The following is a 21464-nucleotide window of genomic DNA, read 5'->3' on the forward strand; positions in this document are numbered from 1 at the left end:
CTCAGATAAACTTGTATTTCTTTTCATCAAGGCTTTGCATCACAGGGTATTTGTTTCCTTGCCTTCCAGGAAACTCACAGGTAAAATGTCACATTCGGAAAATTAACCCATTTCAAAAGGCCTTGCTACATCCATTTCTGCCTTCTGATTAACAACCTCACTTTAAAATGTTAAATTCTATTTTTAGGAAGTGTTCATAAGCACATCTGTTAATTGAGGTATACTGTAAGCAATCCAGGTACTGAACAATCACATAGTTTTGAATTCTCCAAAATTATCTAGAAAAAAGCAAAATCCCAATTTTTGTTTGCCAAAGGAGCAAGAGACCTGATTGAATTCAGGGCCAAGACATCCAGAGAGAGAAGAAGGGAAAGGTGGGGAGTGGGAGAGTCACGGGGGGAGGCTGACAAGCCGTCTTCTGCAAGGTTGCACAGGATAGGACTTGCTTTACAAAACCCCTTGGATTTGAAGGCCCAGAAACCTGTCAGTCAGCACAAGGAGATTGTCTGTTTATCTAGATCAATGTCATTTCAACCAAGCTCCCAGACTAATGTATGGAATCAGGATTCCAATTAATTTAGAAGGAGAAATGAAACCCCTTGAAGAGGGCATGGCAACCCACTCCAGTATTCTTGCCTGGAGAATCCCATGGACAGAAGAGCCTGGTGGGCTACAGTCCATAGGGTCACAAAGAGTCAGACACAACTGAAGCAACTGAGCACACATGCTCGCACATGAAACACACATGTCCACACGACCTGCTTGTTTATGTCCAGAGACTTCTGGGTCATTGATCCACCCGTCCTTTCCCACGGCCAGGTCCCACTGCTTCTTTGTATCTCTATTGTTGACAGTGAGTTTCTTTACCTTCAATTCTCATTTCCCAGAGCTGCTCATTCCAAAACTGTTATCACTTGAAACCCACTTTAAGTGTCTCCTTTTCAAACTTACTTTGATCCTTCAAATCTAAAGTAAGCTCACATTCAGGACTGTAAAAGCACATTCTTCCTTTCATGTTCCTTTTCACTGTATTTTGTTGCTGCTTTTGTTCAGTTGCTAAGTCATGTCTGACTCTGCAACCCCATGGACTGCTGCCTGCCAGGCTTCCCTGTCCTTCACTATCTCCCAGTTTGCTCAGACTCATGTCCATTGAGTTGTTGATGCCATCCAACCATTTCATCCTCTGTCACCCCCTTCTTTTGCCATCAATCTATTCCAGCATCAGGGTCTTTTCCAATAAGTTGGCTCTGTGCATCAAGTTGTCAAAGTATTGAAACTTCAGTTTCAGCATCAGTTCTTCCAATGACTATTCAGGACTGATTTCCTTTAGGATGGACTGATTGGATCTCCTTGCAGTCTAAGGGACTCTCAAGAGTCATCTCCAACCACAATTCAAAAAATCAGTTCTTCGGCGCTCAGCCTTCTTTATGGTCCAACTCTCACATCCATACACGACTACTGGAAAAAGCATATCTTTGACTATATGGACATTTGTTGGCAAAGTGATGTCTCTGCTTTTAAATATGCTGTCTAGGTTGGTCACAGCTTTTCTTCCAAGGAGCAAGCATCTTTTAATCATGCCTGCAGTCACTGTCCACAGTGATCTTGGAGACCAAGAAAATAAAATCTGTCACTGATTCCACTTTTTCCCCATCTATTTGCCATGAAGTTATGGGACCAGATGCCATAATCTTTGTTTTTTGAACGTTGAATTTTAAGCCAGCTTTTCCACTCTCCTCTTTCACGCTCATCAAGAGACTCGTTAGTTCCTCTTCTCTTTATGCCATTTGAGTGGTATCATCTGCACATCTGAGGTTGCTGATATTTCTCCCAGCAATCTTGATTCCAGCTTGTGATTCCTCCAGCCCAGTATTTCGCATGATGTACTCTGCATATAAGTTAAATAAGCAGAGTGGCAATACACAACCTTGACATACTCCTTTTCACTTTATTTTTTAATTATAATTATTTGGATACATGACAGGAGGCCTGAAGACCATTTCTGTGGTTTATTTATTTTGAAACACTAGTGACCAAAACAGGTTATAGCTGTCAGATAGTCACTGCACTAGTGAAAGTCGTGGTAGTCTTGGGTGAGCCTCAGAGTTACAGTGTCGCCACCTGTCCTAGAGGAGGGCCCTCCTTTTTGTTTTACCAGACTGCAAATTCTCCTGAGGGTAAGTCTGCTTTTGAACTGTGGTGTTGGAGAAGACTCTTGAGAGTCCCTTGGACTGCAAGGAGTTCCAACCAGTCCATCCTAAAGGAAATCAGTCCTGAATATTCATTGGAAGGACTGGTGCTGAAGCTGAAACTCCAGTACTTTGGCTACCTGATGCGAAGAACTGACTCATTGGAAAAGACCCTGATGCTGGGAAAGATTGAAGGCCGGAGGAGAGGGGACGACAGAGCATGAGATGTTTGGATGGTATCACCGACTCAATGGACATAAGTTTGAGTAAGCTCCGGGAGTTGGTGATGGACAGCGAGGCCTGGAGGTGCGGCCGTCCAAAGGGTCGCAAAGAGTCGGACACGACTGAGCTACTGAACTGAACTGAAGTCTGTGTCAGCTTCGCTCTCCACTGTGTATCCAGGTCCAGCATAGGGTCCAGCATATAGCAGATGCTCAGTAAATGTTTGCTAAGAATGTTTGCTAAATTAACAAGGGAAGAAGTGATTGGACTCCCTCATTCTTCCACCGATGCGTCGGTCCGCAGGGAAATAAACCGGCGGGAGCCAGCCCAGTGTCTGAGGGCGCTGGTCACGCCTCCGCGGCGGGGCAGGGCCTCTGTGGAGCCCCGCCCACGAGGAGGTGAACACTCAGTCTTTAGAGCCCCGCCCACGCGGAGGCGGGGAGTCCCGAGGCCCCGCCCACAAGAAGGCCGGGCCTGCGGCGCGCGGGAAGCGGTGCGCGCGCGGCGGCGGGAGCTGGTGGCCCAGCGGCCTGAGCGTTTCTCTTCAGGTACTGGTTCTCCCGCGCGGACTCTCGCGTCCCCACGCTTTCCAGGCCGGGCCTGGGTGAGGGGTGAGGGGCCAGGTGAGGGTGGCGAGCGGCCCTCGCCGAGGGCCAGCCGCAAGGACCCGGGAGAGCTTCGGAGAAGCGCGCGTGTGCGCGGCTGGCCCCCGGCCCGGCCTCAGTGCCCCCGGCGGCCTCCTCTCAGCCAGGTCTCAGGTCCGGTTCCGGCTGCCCCCTCGTCCCCGGCCTCGGTCGGCTCGCCGAGCAGCCCTTCCCCCGCGGCCCCGGCCCTCCCTCACCCCCGGTACCCGTCGCCCCGGGGCGCCCACCCCCTGATCCCTGGGTTCGCCCCCCTCTCAGCTTGGCCTGGCCCGGCCCGGGCCTTGCTTTCCCCTCCCTGGGTGTCCGTCCCTCGTTGCTTTTCCGGACGTTCCCGGAGAATAAACTGAAAACAACCGAGGACTCCGCGAACCACTTAAGGAGGAGCTGCGAGGGTTGCGTCAGAGGGCCGCACTGACATCCTCTCCCAGGGCAGTGTCTTTAATGGTAGGCAGGGCTCCTGGCTCAGGCTTGAGCGTTCAGTGCCTAGTCCTCGGCTCGAAGATTCATCTCATCACTAACCATTTGCAGCTCTCTCTCCTCCGTCTTTGGAGAACCAACGGGGGCACTCCCCACCACCCCCTGAGGAACTGTGTTTCGCTCCTTGAAGACCCCGGAGGATGAAAGTCATCACTTGCGAGATCGCCTGGCACAACAAGGAGCCGGTGTACAGCCTGGATTTCCAGTATGGAGCCGCCGGGAGGATCCACCGGCTGGCCTCCGCTGGGGTGGACACGGCTGTCAGGGTAAGTGGGGCACGGGGAATGGGAAGGGCCCAGGAAGCAACGTTGAAGTGGCGTTCTCCATTCTTGTGTTTTTATAATGACTGTTAAACGCAGGGCTTCCCAGGTGGCCGGCTCGGCGGTAAAGAATCTGCCAATGCAGGAGACGCAGGTTCGATCTCTGAGTCTGGAAGATCCCTCTGGAGGAGGGAATGGCAGCCCACTGTAGTATTTTTTTCCCCTGGGAAATCCCATGGACACAGGAGTCTGGGGTTGCAAAGAGTCGGACAGGACTGAGCATGCACACTCAGGTCACAAATTATTGTACTAAGTTACCTAGCCCAGGCAATCATCACAAATTATTGTACTAAGTTACCTAGCCCAGGGGCTTCCCAGGTGGCACTAGCGGTAAAGAATTCGCTTGCTAAAGGCAGGAGGTGCCAGTTGGATCCCTGGGTGGGGAAGATCTCCTGGAAGAGGAAATGGCAAATCCACTCCAGTATTTTGGCCTGGAGAATCCCATGGACAGAGGAACCTGGTGGACTACAGTCCATGGGGGTCTCAAAGAGTCGGACACAACTGAGCAACAAAGTGTATGTATATGTGTGTCCAGCCCAGATGGATAATTTGTCAGGACCTTGAGTCAACAGTGAGGCAATAGAGAGCAACTTTCTTCCTAGGGTCCTGTTACATAGACTGATGTCACTGGATGTGGTGATGTTATTATTTCAGAACCCTGAGGCCAGTTTCCTCTAGGGGAAGAGTTTGCACAAGGAGGAGGTGGGAGGCAGTGGCACAGGAGGTTTATGTTTCAGATAGGAGTTACTTCCTCTTACGTTTCGAAACAGAAACTAAATTTTCTTTCTGAAAATCAGTACAGGGTTGTTTTAGTAGGTGCAGTATGAAGCCTGCTCACTACATGTTTCTCTGAATGAGTGTTTTTGTATCAACAGGTCTGGAAGGTAGAAAAAGGACCAGATGGAAAGGCCATCGTTGAATTTTTGTCCAATCTTGCTCGCCATACCAAAGCGGTCAATGTCGTACGTTTTTCTCCAAATGGGGAAATTTTAGCATCGGGAGGGGATGGTGAGTATTTTACTTTGAATCTTTAGAAACCAGATACACACACGTCTCATAGTCAATACTGAGATTTGAGCTAGATATACTTTCTCATTTCAGAGGTTGCTTGACCCTCTGAATCTGTCATTTAGATAATTTAGGGGAGTTACGGGGATATGTTATGGGGAGTATTTCATTCTTTTTTTATAGCTCAGTAATATTCCATTGGATTTATGTACCACATCTTCTTTATCCATTCTTCTGTTGATGGACATTTAGGTTGTTTCCATGTCCTCGCTATTGTAAACAGGGCTGCAGTGAACAGTTTCTGTACTTTTGTATACATTTGAAAATTCCCATTATAGAGGGAATTCCCTGGTGGTCCAGTGGTTAGGACCCTGTGCTTCCACTGCTGGGGGCCCTGGTTCCATTGCTGGTCAGGAAACTAAGATCCCATAAGCCACCCAGTATGCACCCCCCCAAAAAAACCCCAAAATTTCCATTATAGAGCTTAAAATATCTGATACTGAAAAAAACAATTTAAGAACACAGTAAATTAGTAGAAAGTTTTGTTCAGAAGGGAAACTTGCTGTTCCTGCCCGAATTCTTAGAGGTAAATCCTCATGGCCATAGTGTCTGTAGATATTGTAGATATTGTTTAATGTCCTAAAAATCCAGAAGTGAAGAGGCCACACAGGAAAGCATGACTTGCGTTTAATCGACTCACTCTGCAGATGCTGTCATTCTGCTCTGGAAGGTGAATGATAACAAGGAGCCGGAACAGGTTGCTTTTCAGGACGAGGATGAGGCTCAGCTGAACAAGGAGAACTGGACTGTCGTAAAAACCCTGAGGTAACCTTGGGAGGGACCTGCGGAGGGGTTAGCTTTAGGACCTGAATGCATTCAGCTGATAGGCATTTAGACTTTCATATCTCACTTAAAGCTTTTACTTGTGCAAGACAGTAATGCAGGCATAGTTTAAAACAGCAGCCCCCCAATATTTTTGGCACCAGGGACAGGTTTTGTGGAAGACAGTTTTTCCACAGACTAGGGGTGAGGGGTGATTTCAGGCTGATTCAAGTGCATTACATTTTTTGTGCACTTTATTTCTGTTATTATTATGACATTATAATATATAATGAAATAATTATACAGTTGTCACTTGCTGCTCAGTGATAGAGTTTGCATATGAGTCTGCAGGCAGTTGATTCTTCATGGTCTCCCGCAGTCCTCCTCCCCAAGCCACTCCCCAGAGCTCACATCATGGCCTGAGCTCCACCTCGGATCATCAGGCATTAAATTCTCACAAGGAGCCTACCACCTGGGTACCTCTCAAGCACCATCAGGGCTCGAGGCCCTGTGAGAATCCAGAGCCACCTCTGACCTGAGAGGAGGCGGGGCTCAGGCAGTAATACGATCGCCAGGGAGTGGCTGGAAATACGCAGGAAGCTTCACTCGGCTCCTCCTGCCTCCTCAGGCCTCCTCCTAGCCTCCTGCCGGCCAGCTCAGTTCCTAACAGGCCATGGGCTGGTACCAGTCCAGGGGTTGGGGACCCCTGGCTTAAAAAGATAAAAATATGGATTAAAATGGATTTTCCATTAAAAGCCATTAAAATAGGTTTTCCTAGTTTCTCTTATAAAATTTTCTTTAGTAAACTTGAATCAATTTTAAAGATACAAGTATCCTTGAAGGTAGTAGTTTATAGCTACAGCTAATATAGCTATGTAGCTCTAGTGGGAATTCTACAATCCCATTGCATGGGCCTTGAGTTTGCCTTTAAATTTTTGACATTTGTTTTTTTTCCTCTCCTCAAGACAAGAATTGCTTTTTCTTTTCTTTTTCCTCTTTGGATTCTAGGGGCCACTTAGAAGACGTGTATGATATTTGCTGGGCAACTGACGGGAATTTAATGGCTTCTGCCTCTGTGGACAACACGGCCATCATGTGGGACGTTAGTAAAGGTAGCTGATGTGTTTTTGCTATTGTTGGGGGAAAAGTGCAAGTGTTAGTCGTTCAGTCATGTCCGATTCTCTGCAACCCCGTGTACTACAGCCTGCCAGACTCCTCTACCCATGGAATTTCCCAGGCAAGAGTACTGAAGTGGGTTGCCATTTCCTCCTCCAGGGGATCTTCCTGACCTAGGGTTGGAACCAGGTCTTCTGCATTGCAGGCAGGGTCTTTGCTGTCTGAGCCACCAGGAAAGCCCATTATTAGGGGAGCAATATTCCAAGTGGCTGAAAAGCTGAACCATGAAACGCTTCAGAAGAGTTTCTTTAGCGAACTGAAACAGAAGTTTAGCTGGACAGCTTAGGGATTATCCCCGTATGCCAGGGATGCAGTCGGAATGTATGAGGTTTAGCAGTGGTGTTATGAGTCATGAGTTGCTGATGCCAAAGCAAGGTAGACACCGAACGCCTGGGGGTGCAGACATGACGAGGGAGCAGGTGGGGAGGGACAGGGCTGATCCCGGCCTTCACGGACCTGAGGATCTTGGAAGGTTATCAGGTCATCATCATCAGTGGGGCATTGCCTGCTCGATGTAGTGGTAGCTGTGATCAGGTTTCCCTTGTAGCTCAGCTGGTAAAGAATTCACCTGCAATGTGGGAGACCTGGGTTTGATCCCTGGGTTGGGAAGACCCCCTGGAGAAGGGAAAGGCTACCCACCCCAGTATTCAGGCCTCGAGAATACCATGGACTGTATAGTCTTTGGGGTCACAAAGACTCGGACACGACTGAGTGACTTTCACTTCACTTCATGGGCAGGTTTACATTTCAGGACATCAAATAAAGCAAAGGATACCTCGCTGCTTTGAAAGAACCTGTTTTGGAGGGGTGTGGGAGGAGGTGGGAGGTAAACATGTGAGAAGTTAACTACAATTTGAAAGTAGCAGTGGTGGCCAGTGCCTAACCACTTTTCCCCGCCGCAGTCCTGCAGTCAAGCTTGGTGTTTTCTCCCAAACCTCTTCCTCTCCTCTCCTTTATCTGGTCATTCTCCACCAGCCCAGATACCCAGGTCAGGGGTCAGGCTGTGGCTGTTGGCATCCTCTGCAGTCTCAGTGCTGCATCCGCCCAGTTTCCGTCCACGCTGTAAAAGCCTCTCTTGTGTTAATAGTTCCGTGCTGTCCACTGAAGCAGCTTCTCTTGCCTCCTCTGTGTCACACACACTCTTTCTAATCAGTCCGCGACATTTCTGCCGAGGGGAGGACCAGCGTGACCAGCATCCTCATCTTCTTTTTCCCAAACCTTGATATTTTGGTGTCTGCGGACACTCCATCCAGCACCTCTGAAACCAGCTGTAATGACCTTGAACACTGCCAGCACTCTGGGCACTCTTGCAGGTGCTGGAAAATACCCAAATATGATGGTCAAGTTCTAGCAGGTTGCGAATAAGTACGCAAACGTCCATCCAATGTTAGGAAGTGATAGCGCCCTGAGGGGGTCAGAGAGTGGTCGGGTGATCAAGAAGGCTTCTCTGAACACGTGGAGTTTGAAAAGAAACTGGAATGAAGTTGGGGAGTGAGCTGTGTGCATTGTTCGGGGAACGGTGTTCCCGCGTGTGGGAACAGCAAGTGCGGAGGCCCTGTGGCTGGAACGGCTTGTTGTGTCCAGGCAACAGGAAATTGAGGGTGTGCAGGAGCAGGAGGGGGAAGGAGGACCTGAGGCTGGAGGGTGGTGGTGGGCCCGGCCACCCGGGTCAGGTCTCAGGTTATCCTAGGTGTGATCGTGAGCTGCCAAAGGGCTTTGAGCAATAGAGCAACCTGATTTTACTTACTAGCACGTGGCATGCTGATCCTGGGACAACAGAGAAGGGGGCAGGGGGAGGAACAGTTTTTAAGGAGTGTGGAAATAGAGACTTTATTGTAAGCCTTTGTTTTAAACGTGTAACATGGGCAAGGTTATTCAAAGTCAGTAAGTTTTTGTATTTGTGGATTTGCACGTGCTGTGATTCTATCTACTGCCCATCACCTTCAGTTCAGTTCGGTCGCTCAGTCCTGTCCTACTCTTTGTGACCCCACAGACTGCAGCAGGCCGGGCCTCCCTGTCCATCACCAACTCCCAGTTTACTCAAACTCATGTCCATTGAGCCAGTGAGGCCATCCAACCATCTCATCCTCTGTCATCCCCTTCTCCCGCCTTCAACCCTTACCAGCATCAGGGTCTTTTCAAATGAGTCAGTTCTTTGCATCAGGTGCCAAAGTATTGGCGTTTCAGCTTCTGCATCAGTCCTTCCAATGAATATTCAGGACTGATCTCCTTTAGGATGGACTGGTTGGATCTCCTTACAGTCCAAGGGACTCTCAAGAGTCTTCTCCAACACCACAGCTCAAAAGCATCAATTCTTTGGCTCTTAGCTTTATTTACAGTCCAACTCTCACATCCATACATGACCACTGGAAAAACCATAGCTTTGACTAGATGGACCTTTGTTGGCAAAGTAATGTCTCTGCTTTTTAATATGCTGTCTAGGTTTGTCATAACTTTTCTTCCAAGGAGCAAGTGTCTTTTAATTTCATGGCTGCAGTCACCATCTGCAGTGATTTTGACTCCAGAGCTGAAAAATGCCCACTTGGTCCGCACTTGTCTTGTCTGCTGTCCGCTGTCCCAGAGCTGGGCATCTGTCTCTGAAGGCCTGTCCTCTGACAGCTCTGATAGGGACACCTCAGGCCAGGCGGCCTGCCCCCCACATCAGCACATCTGCGGCTGGTCCCTCAGCACCTCCACTTCTTGCTCGTCTCCTTCCAGGAGCCCCGCAGTCCACTGAGCCCTCTGCTTCCTGGTCTGTCGGCCCCTCCGGCCTCTTGTATTCTCCCTGTCCAGCTTGTTTCCCAAGGGGATCATGTACGAACACAGACCGTCTTCGTCCACCTGCCCCACCAAGACAAACCCCAGCCCAGGATCGGCTGTGGTCCTGGTCCCGGGCTGAGCACAGCTGGTCACAGCCCCACACGCTGCACCCCGAGCCCCTGCAAATGCGTCCCCAGCAGCCTCCGGGGGCGGGTGGGTGGTCCCAAGGTCCCTGCCCCTTTTGCTTGTGAGGTCCAGTCCCACCCCTGTTTCCTCAATAGCCTCCCCCACAAACCTCCGAAGATCTCCTGAAACTACTTCTTCACCCCCAGCCACCTTAATCTCAGCAGACTCCCAGAGAAGAGCCTCATGAAGGGGAGGGGGACGGACAGTTACTCTGACATCTGTGGTGTGCACACGAAGGTCCCTGGCGACCTCGAGGCCTGTGGTTTTAGGGGGCAGTGGTGGGTGTGGGGAGCGGGTGCCCCTGGCAGAAGATTGAGTAAGTGAGAGGCGAGGAAATCGCCAGAGTGAGTGGCCAGGTGTAGAGTGCTCCCCCCAAAAGAGGGTTTTGTTTCTCAAAGACTGGCCAAGGCTTCCTAACCCCCTCCTCGGTTCTTCCAGGTTGTCTTTGTGTGCGACTGGTTTTATCCTCCACGTTTCTCCCCCAAAGCCCTTTCCCATCCTGGCCCGCCTTGCTTTGGGGCAGACCCTTGGCTCTCACCCAGTCTCCTGTCCCCTTCCTACTAGTGACACTTCCTGTGTGTGCTCTCTTCAACCCTCAGCTTCATCCTTGACATGCAGGTCACTTCCCAGCTCAGCGTTGCGCCGAGCCGCACTGTGAGCCCCCAGAACCTTTCTCTCGCACATGAGGGTGTTGCACACACCAGCGGTCTCAGCTGCCTGTCATTTCCCCGAATGCCAAGCTGGCTTTCACCCCGTGGGTTTGCTCAGAATGCTGCCTTCTCTCCCCGCTGGCCCCGCATGTCCTGCCTTACCTGGAGACCTGAACTCTGAGCTCACGCCTTCACCCTTGCCCCCTGCTTTCTTGCGGCTGCCCCTCGTCCTCCCCATGGTGTCTGTGTGTGCCCTGTGGTGGTCTGTTCCCCCCTCCCACTGACCCTGCCACTCGTATTCTTTCTCTCCAGCTTGCTCTCCAAGGGGATTGTGTGTGCATAGCTGCCACCGGGAGCTCTGAGCTCCCTGGGAGCGGGCACCATGTGAAGTTATCTTTGACCCCAGAGCCTGACGTGGGATTTGGTACAGAGGCTCAATCGCCCGGTGCTGAATGATGGAACAGCAAAGGAATAATACTTAAATTGTGGTTTATACCATTTGTGCATTAGCGGGTTTTAGTAATGTGTTGTATGCTTTATCCATAGGCCAGAAGATCTCAATTTTTAATGAACATAAAAGTTACGTACAAGGAGTAACCTGGGATCCTTTGGGTCAATATGTTGCTACCCTGAGCTGTGACAGGTAAGTTAGTATTTGATGAGTTGTCCTCATCTCTGTTAGCTTTAAATTTTCTTCAGAGGTATTTTTATTACAGCTTAACCAATATAAACCACAATCTAGCTTTGATTCTTTTGTTCCTGATTTCATAGAAAGCGTTTTATTTTACTGTTATTCTTAAAACAGAGTAAGAAATTGGAAACTGATTAGGACAAAAGCCTTACACAAAGTTAGTACTTAAGTCTTTATTGAATGGGTGAGTGAATGCAGAAATGGCTCTGAGTTAAATCTGAACTTTTTTAAAGAAAAAGTCTTTTATAAATATGACTTAGGAAAGAAGAGATACCTAGTGGTAAGGTTGGATATTTATTTCATTTTTTTGATTAGTGTTTACTGCTACAGTGATTTTAACAACTCCGTTTAAATTAATTTGAAAAGAAGATATTTTGTCTTGTTTTCCTCCTTGTTTCAAAGAGGTCCTGTTGCTGTATTTACTGGTGTAATTAAATACAGTAATTTAATTGTGTTCTTGGAACAAAGAATTTTTAAAAAGCCAGGAGGATTTCCCTGGTGGTCCAGTAGTTAAGACTCTGTGCTCCCACTGCAGGGGACCTGGGTTCAATTCCTGGTCAGGGAACTAGATCCTACAGCTGCAACAAGGCCTGGTGTGGCCAAATTAAAAACAACAACAACAACAGAGGCACCAGTCATTGCTCACCAGTCATAACAGTCCTTTTTCACGTCTCTTCAGCTTTGCTTCTCAGATTTATAATGGTCCTGCTCTAGCCATTTGCAGATTTGTTTTAGATTGAAAATTATCACCAGAAAAAAAGTACATAATGACATTTTTAATATAGAGCATATAGAGCCAAATTATACTAAAGTCTTTTGTTAGGTTTATTACTGCCATAATTGAGAAGTGCCTCCCCTGGTGACTCCAATGGTTAAGAATCTGCCTGCAGTACAGGAAACCCAGGTTCAATCTCTGGGTTGGGAAGATCCCCTGGGGTAGGAAATGGCAACCCACTCCAATGTTCTTGCCTGCAGAATTCCATGGACAAAGGAGCCTGGTGGGCTACAGTCCATGGGGTCTCAGAATCAGACACAACTGAGTGACTAAGCACATACAGCTAATTTTAAGTATAACAAACTGGATTTCAGATAACCCTGGAATGAAAACACTAAGGAAGAATTAGTGTTTATCTTTTGAAGAATCTCCTGTAACATTTCAGATGTCATTTATTTTCTGGTATATGTGGGGGAATTCTTTGGCTTTGCCCCAGTGACGTGTGGGATCTTAGTTCCCCAACCGGGGATTGAACCCATGCCCTCTGCAGTGGAAGGGCTGAGTTACAACCACTGGACTGCCAGGGTAATCCCCTGGTGTATGTGTTTTATTCAACACTCAGGAGTGAAACAGTCTGATTGGCTTGGGGAATAATATATTACCAACAACCAGTTTACCTGCTAGTGTTTTCCTTACTCTTGCAAATCCCTGAGGCCAAGACCCTTCCACACAAAATCAACTTCACAACAGTCGTGCAGATGGCCATTGGGCCACACGTCCAAGACCTGAAGTTCATCTCCCTTGACAAGTTGAAACATTCCATAAAAAAGTGAAATTACAGCGTATTTCCCCCCTTCATTAGCAGTAGCCTTTCAATTGTTAATATTTGCCCGAGTCATTCAGTTAAGTGTGAAAGTCTTTGGTCAGTGGTTTTGCAGGCCGCAAGTTGTTGAAGCAGTCTTTAGTTCTGGTACTAGATTGTTTCTATGGGAAACGTAATTCACTTACTAGAAGAGATAGGTCAGACTTGTCTTCTTTGTTTAGGATCCTGAGGGTGTACAGCACGCAGAAGAAACGTGTGGCTTTTAACGTCTCAAAGATGCTGTCTGGAGTGGGGGCCGAAGGAGAGGTACAGGATTGACATTCATCCCACCTGTGCTTAAGTTGGGACCCAGGAAGCCGTGAGCACCTCTGTATCCTGCGGCTAAGCCCCTGGCGGCCAGGCCCCCACACCTGAACTGCAGTGTGACTTCCTCTCAGACTGCCGAGTCTCAGTGTGGGGGTGCTGGGCTGACCTGAGTGGGAGTGGGGACCTCTGGGGGCCAGGGGAAGAGTAGGTGGTGAAGCTCAGTGGTTTCCAGTCCTGCATGAGCTATGGAGTCACCTGGGCAGCATGTAAAAGTACAGGTGCCTGGGCCTCACCCCCAGAGATGCGTTTCACGTGGCTGGAGGCAGCCAGGGCCCCAGGTCTGAGGTGCAGTGAGGGCCAGGAACCACTGACCAGGAGCATCCCAGCCCTAGGCAACAGGAAGGCAGGTGGGTCCAGCACCTTCCAGGCAGGTAGAGGGGCAACGCGGGCCACTGGGCTGGTACCCAGGAATGGGAAGTGTTCTGATCTTTGGGAAGAAGCGGCAAATAAAGGTAGCACCCTGGTCCTTGAGATGTCAGATGACGGAGTACTAAGGCAGACAAGGAGCTGAAAGGGAGCGAGCTGGTTACTGGAGCAGAGGAGGGATAACTGCAAAGCAGTCCTGGGCAGCAGGTTAATAAGGCAGAGTGAGCTGCGGGCTGGGCTGGGTCTGGAGGGTTAAAAGCTTAGTGTTTGTAAAGTGTTAGGTGCATGGCAGCAAAAACTGTTCCACATAGGTGTTCAAGCAGTGTTGTCTGGGAAGATGATGGGGTTCCTGTTTTCTTTTTAAAAAGGGTTCATTCAGTGGGAGATTCTAAATATATACACACAGATAACAAACAAAAGGGCTCCTAGTTACCTTCCTGCCTTTTCCCAGTCTCATTTCCCAGGCAAAGCACTGTTCACAGCGTGGTGTGTTCTTACAGAGGTATATCATTTAATAATTGTTAAACCACACAAACACGTAGACCCACTTCGGTATTCTTGCCTGGGGAATCCCAGGGACAGAAGAGCCCGGCAGGTCGCAGAGTCAGACACAACTGAACAAATTTACACTTTCACTTTCAAACACGTAGATACACACACACACGCACACGGCTTTCCTTACCAACAGTGGGAGATGAGTTCAAGACTGATGGCCTTTGCAGTCCTGTGTGATTATTTGAGTTGTAATGTGTTTCAATTTCATACTTATTATTATGTCAGTAATAGATGACAATATGTAGTGAAGAGATAGGAATTGGTAAGCCTTTATTGTGAATGTGAAGATTCGGGATAACATGTAAACTTCATGTGCTGCAGGCGAGAAGTTACCGGATGTTCCACGACGACAGCATGAAGTCGTTCTTCCGAAGACTGAGTTTCACTCCTGATGGATCTTTGCTCCTCACGCCAGGTGTGTTTCACGAAGCTTTGGATTTGAGGGCAGGAGGGCAGCAGTGCTGGGGTCTGTGCTCCTCATTCTGGGCTGCTTTTTGCAGCTCAGGGAATTCTGATGAAAGCACTGATCCCAACTTGTCCACACACTGAACTCTGTTAAGTCGCTTCAGTTGTATCTGACTCTTTGCAACCCCATGTAGCCCGCCAGACCCCTCTGTCCACAGGATTCTCCAGAAAAGAATACTGGAGTGGGTTGCCATGCCCTCCAAGGGGTCTTCCCGACCCAGGGATTGAACCCACGTCTCTTAGGTCTCCTCCATTGGCAGATGGGTTCTTTACCACTAGCGCCACCTGGGAAGCCCTTCCAAAACCTCCAGGGAGCTTCCAAAAGTCCTGGTACTTGGGTCCCACCCCGCTAGAGATTGTATTTTAACTGGTTTGGAGGGTGTGATCTGGGTTTTGGAATTTCAAAAAGATCCCCAGTGGTATTAACACACAGACAATTTGGGAGCCACTAGACTAGAGTGATAAATGCATTCTCTTAGATAAATTCAATTAAAAAAATTTTTTTAACAAATTCCTTTTCCCTAGACATGTATACCGAGGTCATAGTTCTAAAACTAATGAGAAAGTGCCCTTATCGTGTTTATTCTGAGTAATGAAGCATCCTATTGTGACAGGGTCTAGACACAGACATGTCAGGTCGGAATAACTTGTGGCAGTGTAGTGGTCAAGTCTGACAGGTCAGCAGAATCAGTGAGGACATGTCAGGCTCGTTGCCTGCAGGAGGGCAAGAGGGTAAGCCTAGCAGAATCAGCCAGGACAGTGCTATGGCCAGCGTGGTCTCAGAGACCAACCCCTGTGCTCCACTGCTCAGGTACCATCCTGTGTGTGATTCAGTGATGTGAACCCCGGGCTCAGCCAAACGGGAAGGCGTGGGTCAGATTTGCCATTACGTGTTCCAGCCAGGCTGGGTGGGGGCCCCAGGAGTGTGTGAATCACACAGACGTGTGGATCAGACTGTAAAAGGACAACAGAGAACATGTGGGAATGACATTGGCTTGGGGGTGGTCCCAGGACCAAGAGTAAATAGTTGCTTAAGTATATTAAAAGTTACTTACTAAACTCAGTATCAAATCCTTTTTCTAAAGGGCAGCTCTAAAGACATTTTCAGTTCAAATCGGATACCAGATGGGTTTCTACTGTCACTGTTAACGATTCTCAGTGGTGTTAATAAATGCAGGAAATGCAATGACAGAGATTGGAAAAGAAGAGAGAAAATGTTGTGATAGGATTATGTTTCTAGAAAATCCAAGAGATTAAAAAAATACTATTGGGATAAAAAAAAGAATTTGATAAAGTGGCTAAATATTGTAAAAATACATAAATTCTGTATCTGCTACACTAGAATAAGTACTTAGAAATGTGAAAAGGATAGTTGTTCCATTCATAATAGTGCAAAGTCCAGAAGACATGGGACTACATAGGAAAAAATTTAATAAGGCACAGAGCCTTGATGAAGAAGACTAGAAAGTCTTATTGATGGTTATAAAACAAGTTCTGAACAAATAGATATTTCGTGTTCTAAAAATTAACATACTCATTGTTTTCCATTTAGGATCCCATTTAAGGTTTTTTTGGTTGTTTCTTTTGGTTTTCTGTTTTAATTGGATGACATCTCAGATTTGTTTAGTTGAGTAAATGCAAAGAATAATGCAACCAGCTTCCCATGTGGCTCAGTGGTAAAGAATCCACCTGCAATGCAGGAGATGCAGGTTCAATCCTGGGAGTCCTCATCCAGGGAGTCCGGAAGATCCCCTGGAGAAGGAAATGGTAACCCACTCCAGTATTCTTGCCTGGAAAATTCCATGCACAGAGGAGCCTGGCAGGTTACAGTCTATGGGGTCACAAAGAGTCAAACATGACTGAGCGACTGAGAATGTAGCACATATGAAAGAAGAATAACACTTGAGCAGCATCTCCTTGTCTGAATGTCGGAGATTTTATAGTGCAAAAAAAGATGTGCTTTTCATCATAGGGGACTAGAATGCAGAAGTAGGAAGTCAAGAGACACCTGGGGACAGGCAAGTTTGATCTTGGGATACCAAATGAAGCAGGACAAAGGCTAACGGACTTTTGCCAAGAGAACACACTGGTCATAGCAAACACTCTCTTTCCAGCAACACAAGAAAAGACTATAAACGTGCATCACCAGATGGTTAATACTGAAATCAGATTGATTATATTCTTTGCAGCTGAAGATGGAGACGCTCTATACAGTCAGCAAAAACAAGACCAGGAGCTGACTGTCGCTCAGATCACGAACTCCTTATTGCCAAAGTCAGACTTAAAATGAAAAAAGTAGGGAAAACCACTGGGCCATTCAGGTATGACCTAAATCCCAGCCCTTACAATTATACAGTGGAAGTAAGAAATAGATTCAAGGGATTAGATATGATAGAGTGCCTGAAGAACTATGGATGGAGGTTCGTAACATTGTACAAGAGGTGGTGATCAAAACCATCCCCAAGAAAAAGAAATGCAAAAAGGCAAAATGGTTGTCTGAGGAGGACTTACAAGTAGTTGAGAAAAGAAGAGAAGCGAAAGGCAAAGGAGAAAAGGAAAGATATATCTATTTGAATGCTGAAAGATATACGCATCTGAAGAGTTCCAAAGAATAGCAAGGAGAGATAAGAAAGCCTTCCTCAGTGAACAATGCAAAGAATTAGAGAAAACAATAGAATGGGGAAAACTAGAGATCTTTTCAAGAAAATTAGAGATACCAAGGAAGCATTTCACACAAACAAGGGTACAATAGACAGAAATGATATGGACGTAACAGAAGCAGAAGATATTAAGAAGAAGTGGCAAGAATACACAGAAGAACCATACAAAAAAGATCTTCACGACCCAGATAACCACAATGATGTGATCACTCACCTAGAGCCAGACATCCTGGAATGTGAAGTCAAGTGGGCCTTAGGAAGCATCCCTACAAACAAAGCTAGTGGAGGTGATGGAATTCCAGTTGAGCTGTTTCAAATCCTAAAAGATGATGCTGTGAAAGTGCTGCATTCAATATGCCAGCAAATTTGGAAAACTCAGCAGTGGCCACAGGACTGGAAAAGGTCAGTTTTCATTCCAATCCCAAAGGAAGATAATGCCAAAGAATATTCAGACTGCCATACAGTTGCACTCATCTCACACGCTAGTAAAGTAATGCTCAAAATTATCCAAGCTAGGCTTCAACAATACGTGAAACAAGAAATTCCAGATGTTCAAGTTGGATTTAGAAAAGGCAGAGGAACCAGAGATCAAATTGCCAACATCCATTGGATCATAGAAAAGGCAAAAGGATTCCAGAAAAACATCTGCTTCACTGACTACGCCAAAGCCTTTGACTGTATGGATCACAACAAACTGGAATATTCTTAAAGAGATGGGAATACCAGACCACCTTACCTGCCTCCTACGAAACCTGTTATGCAGGTCAAGAAGCAACAGTTAGAACCAGACAGAGAACAATGGACTGGTTTCCAAATTGGGAAAGGAGTACGTCAAGGCTGTATATTGTCACCTTGCTTATTTCACTTATATGCAGAGTACATCATGTGAAATGCCGGGCTGGATGAAGTTCAAGCTGGAATCAAGATTGCGAGGAGAAATATCAATAACCTCAGATACGCAGATCACACCACCCTTATGGCAGAAAGCCAAGAGAAACTAAAGAGCCTCTTGATGAAGGTGAAAGACAAGAATGAGAAAGCTGGCTTAAAACTCAACATTTAAAAAATGAAGATCATGGCATCCGATTCCATCACTTCATGGCAAATAGTTGGGGAAATAATGGAAACAGTGACAGACTTCATTTTTCTGGGCTCCAAAATCACTGTGAATGATCACTGCAGCTAGGAAATTAAAAGACACTTACTCCTTGGATGAAAAGCTATGACCAACCTAGACAGCACGTTAAAAAGCAGAGAGATTATTTTGCTGGCAAAGATCTGTCTAGTCAAAGCTATGGTTTTTTCCAGTAGTCACATGGATGTGAGAGTTGGACCATAAAGAAAGCTGAATGCTTAAGAATTGATGCTTTTGAACTGTGGTGTTGGAGAAGACTCTTGAGAGTCCCTTGGACTGCAAGGAGATCAAACCAGTCAATCCTAAAGGAAATCAATCCTGGATATTCATTGGAAGGACTGATGCTGAAGTTCCAATACTTTGGCCACCTGATGCAGAGTCGACTCATTGGAAGAGACCCTGATCTTGGGAAAGATTGAAGGCAGGAGGAGAAGGGGATGATAGAGAATGAGATGGTTGGGTGGCATCACCAACTCAATGGACATGAGTTTGAGCAAACTCAGGGAGATATTGAAGAACAACAGCGAATTCTGGTGTGCTGCTGTCCGTGGGGTCACAAAGAGTTGGACAGAACTGAGTGACTGAACAACAATAACTGTTATCAAATCAGTATGGTATTGGTATGGGTGCTCAGTCACTTCAGTCATGTCCGACTCTGCCACCCTATGGACTAGCTCACCAGGCTCCTCTGTACCCGTATTGGTATAGGAATAAGCGTATAGATTAGTGGACCAGAGCAGAATCCAGAAATAGATCTTGGGACAAAAGGAAATTTAGTAGGTAACCTGAGGGTATTTCAGTGGGAAGAATGGGTTAGTGAGTGAAGAATGCTGGAATGTCTAGATGTATGGAAGAAAATGAAATTGGATTCCTAGCTTATGTATAAAAATAAATCTCAGGTGAACTCCGTACTTAAATATAAAAAGTGAAAATGTAAAACTCTTAGAAGAAAATCTAGAAGGCCTTTCTAGGACTGGGAAGGACCAAGCAAAAGACTGGAGACCCAGAAGCTCTTAAATGACAGACCTACTTGGCTGTAGAATGTAGATCTTGCCTATAGGCAAGAGATGCAGTAGACAATATCAGTAGTCATGATGGAGCTGGAAAATAATGTTCATGGAACAGGAAAGAAAGTGCTAAATGATACCGTATGTGAGCGCTCTTCCAATTGGCAAGAAGAACAGAAAAACAAAGGGAAAAAATCTGGAAGAGAGAAATGAGAGCCAGATACAAAAGGCAGTTTGTAGAAAAGCAGATCTTCATGTGATATCAGCACACACAGGAGAATGTTCAGAAACCCAGCAACAGTCAAGGCAGTGCCGGTTACCTTGATATAAGTTAGGTATGGCTCTATTCATGTCACACTGAAAAACAGTGAAAATACCTATGGCTGAAGGGTGTGGGTGTGGCTATTGCTGGAGGGAGTGTGGATTATCAGAGCCTTTCTGGAAAGCAGTCTAATAACCGTTCAGTGCATCTGCTTTGCTGAGTCGTCTGAGATTCACTTCGTTAAGAAATGAAAACAGTTCATAGGGTATATGTCCAAGTGTGTTTATTGCAAACATGGTTTGTAGTTAAAAAAAAAAACAAAAAGCAGTACTCACTTAGAGAGGATGAATTACGGTATTTTCATACCAGTGCACAGCAGGCAGCTACTAACGAAAGGATCCATTGGTGCCATGCAGGTAATGAGCACAAGTGTGAATAACATCTCATTTTGTAAAACAGATTTTAAAAAGCCACTGTATAATATACCTGCAGTTGAGTTATAACTGGTTGTGATGATTATGTGAGCATGGAGGAAATTAGCAGTGACCCAATGGTTTGTTAAGATGGATTATTTAGGGATGGAAGGATGGGTGAGCGGGAGAGGGTAGGGAGACACTGGGTCTGTCTGCTGCCCTCCCCTGGGGGTATGGAATGGTCATGTGGAAGACTGTGTGGTTGTATAGGTGTGTGGAAATGTTAGTATAAAACAGGGAGATGTTCCCAAGAGTAGCTGTGTGTGACTGGCATTCTCCAACAAGGTCTGACCTGGTTTTGAGTATAGCTTGAGGTGAGCTCTCAGATGTGGACTGCTCCCCAGGGCAAATGCAGCTTCTGCGGGGGCTGGAGATGTCAGCAGAGGGCTGGTCTCCTGGCAGCCTCAGGGCGCCATCAGGCAGATTGAAGAAACCCAAGTCTCAGTGCCGGGGACCAGCCCCGGCTGATCCAGGGTATTCAAAGGAGAGACGGCATAGGCGAAGATCAGGAAACAATTGCTTAATTAAACGTTAATTAAGGATATAAAGAGTAATAAAATGAGGATAGCTCAGTGAGGAAATTCAGTGGAGAAAAGAGGCTGAAATAAGGATAGCTCAGTGAGGAAATTCAGTGGAGAAAAGAGGCTGAATAATTCAGCCAGAAGGTAAGAGAAAGAACGACATGGTGAGACCAAGTTTCGGTGAACAAGGCCCGCACTTTATTTTCCAAAGTAGTTTTTATACCTTAAGTTATGCATAGAGGATAATGGGGGAAGGGGTAGAGTCATGCAGCAAGCCAGGCTTTCTTCCTGCAGATTTATCATATGCAAAAGCTTAGGTGATTTGCATCATCTTCTGGCCCGGAGGCCTGTTAACATTTTAAGACCCTTTCTTCAGAAAACTTATTTTTCTCTAAAGGTGATTGGTCAGGAGCCACCCTCCAAAAGCATTAGATAAAGTTGCATTCCTACAGAGCAAAGGTGTGGTGGGCTATAACATGAAAAAGAATTAACTCAAGGGTCCTAGGTTAAAACATTAAAGCTACTACTTACACCAATTATATTAATCACTACACTGCCAGGGACACAGCAGGTAAGGGATATGGAAACTTAGCAGCAAACATTGGCCCAACAAGTGAAAATCCCTTCACCAATACAATTTCTAATCAATCTTTTAACTACTCAAAGGAATCTGTATTTAGACAGTTTAGAACATCTCATGCCTCTCACAGTTGGGAGGCTCTGAACAATCACATGTGGCCGGAAAAACCTATTCAGGCAGGCTAGAGGATTTCCAAAGGAGTTTGTAGGTTAAACACTGTCACACCCAGGAATTATTAACTGGAGCTGTAAGCTAAGTCTTTTTTTCAGAGAGGTAGTGGGGCACAGCCCCTCGTAAAGTCAGAGGTGTAGGTGAAGGCACAAAGCAGAAAGTAGGCAGATTCTGGTTTTGAGGATATATGCTCGAGAATTTCCAGGGGGACTCCTGAAGC

The 21464-nt window shown here is 46.6% G+C and overlaps 1 protein-coding gene across 4 annotated transcripts in view; it reads left to right on the plus strand.

The window, feature by feature from the left end:
* Window positions 1-2838: 2838 nt before the first annotated feature.
* The window catches only part of CHAF1B (chromatin assembly factor 1 subunit B), a 28013-nt gene continuing 9387 nt past the window's right edge, over window positions 2839-21464 (plus strand). For 3 of the 4 annotated variants that reach the window (XM_019964018.2, XM_019964025.2, XM_070796747.1), the window contains exons 1-8: window positions 2839-2959; window positions 3584-3798; window positions 4728-4860; window positions 5568-5685; window positions 6691-6794; window positions 11001-11097; window positions 12905-12989; window positions 14292-14385. In XM_019964018.2, the coding sequence (XP_019819577.1) occupies window positions 3673-3798; window positions 4728-4860; window positions 5568-5685; window positions 6691-6794; window positions 11001-11097; window positions 12905-12989; window positions 14292-14385 (757 nt within the window). In that variant the 5' untranslated portion in view covers window positions 2839-2959; window positions 3584-3672. Of the gene's footprint in view, window positions 2960-3023; window positions 3500-3583; window positions 3799-4727; window positions 4861-5567; window positions 5686-6690; window positions 6795-11000; window positions 11098-12904; window positions 12990-14291; window positions 14386-21464 lie in introns of those variants that run through there. The other variant, XM_070796734.1, reaches the window with a different exon arrangement.

Source organism: Bos indicus, chromosome 1 (assembly GCF_029378745.1).
Source record: "Bos indicus isolate NIAB-ARS_2022 breed Sahiwal x Tharparkar chromosome 1, NIAB-ARS_B.indTharparkar_mat_pri_1.0, whole genome shotgun sequence".
Lineage (NCBI taxonomy): Eukaryota > Metazoa > Chordata > Mammalia > Artiodactyla > Bovidae > Bos > Bos indicus.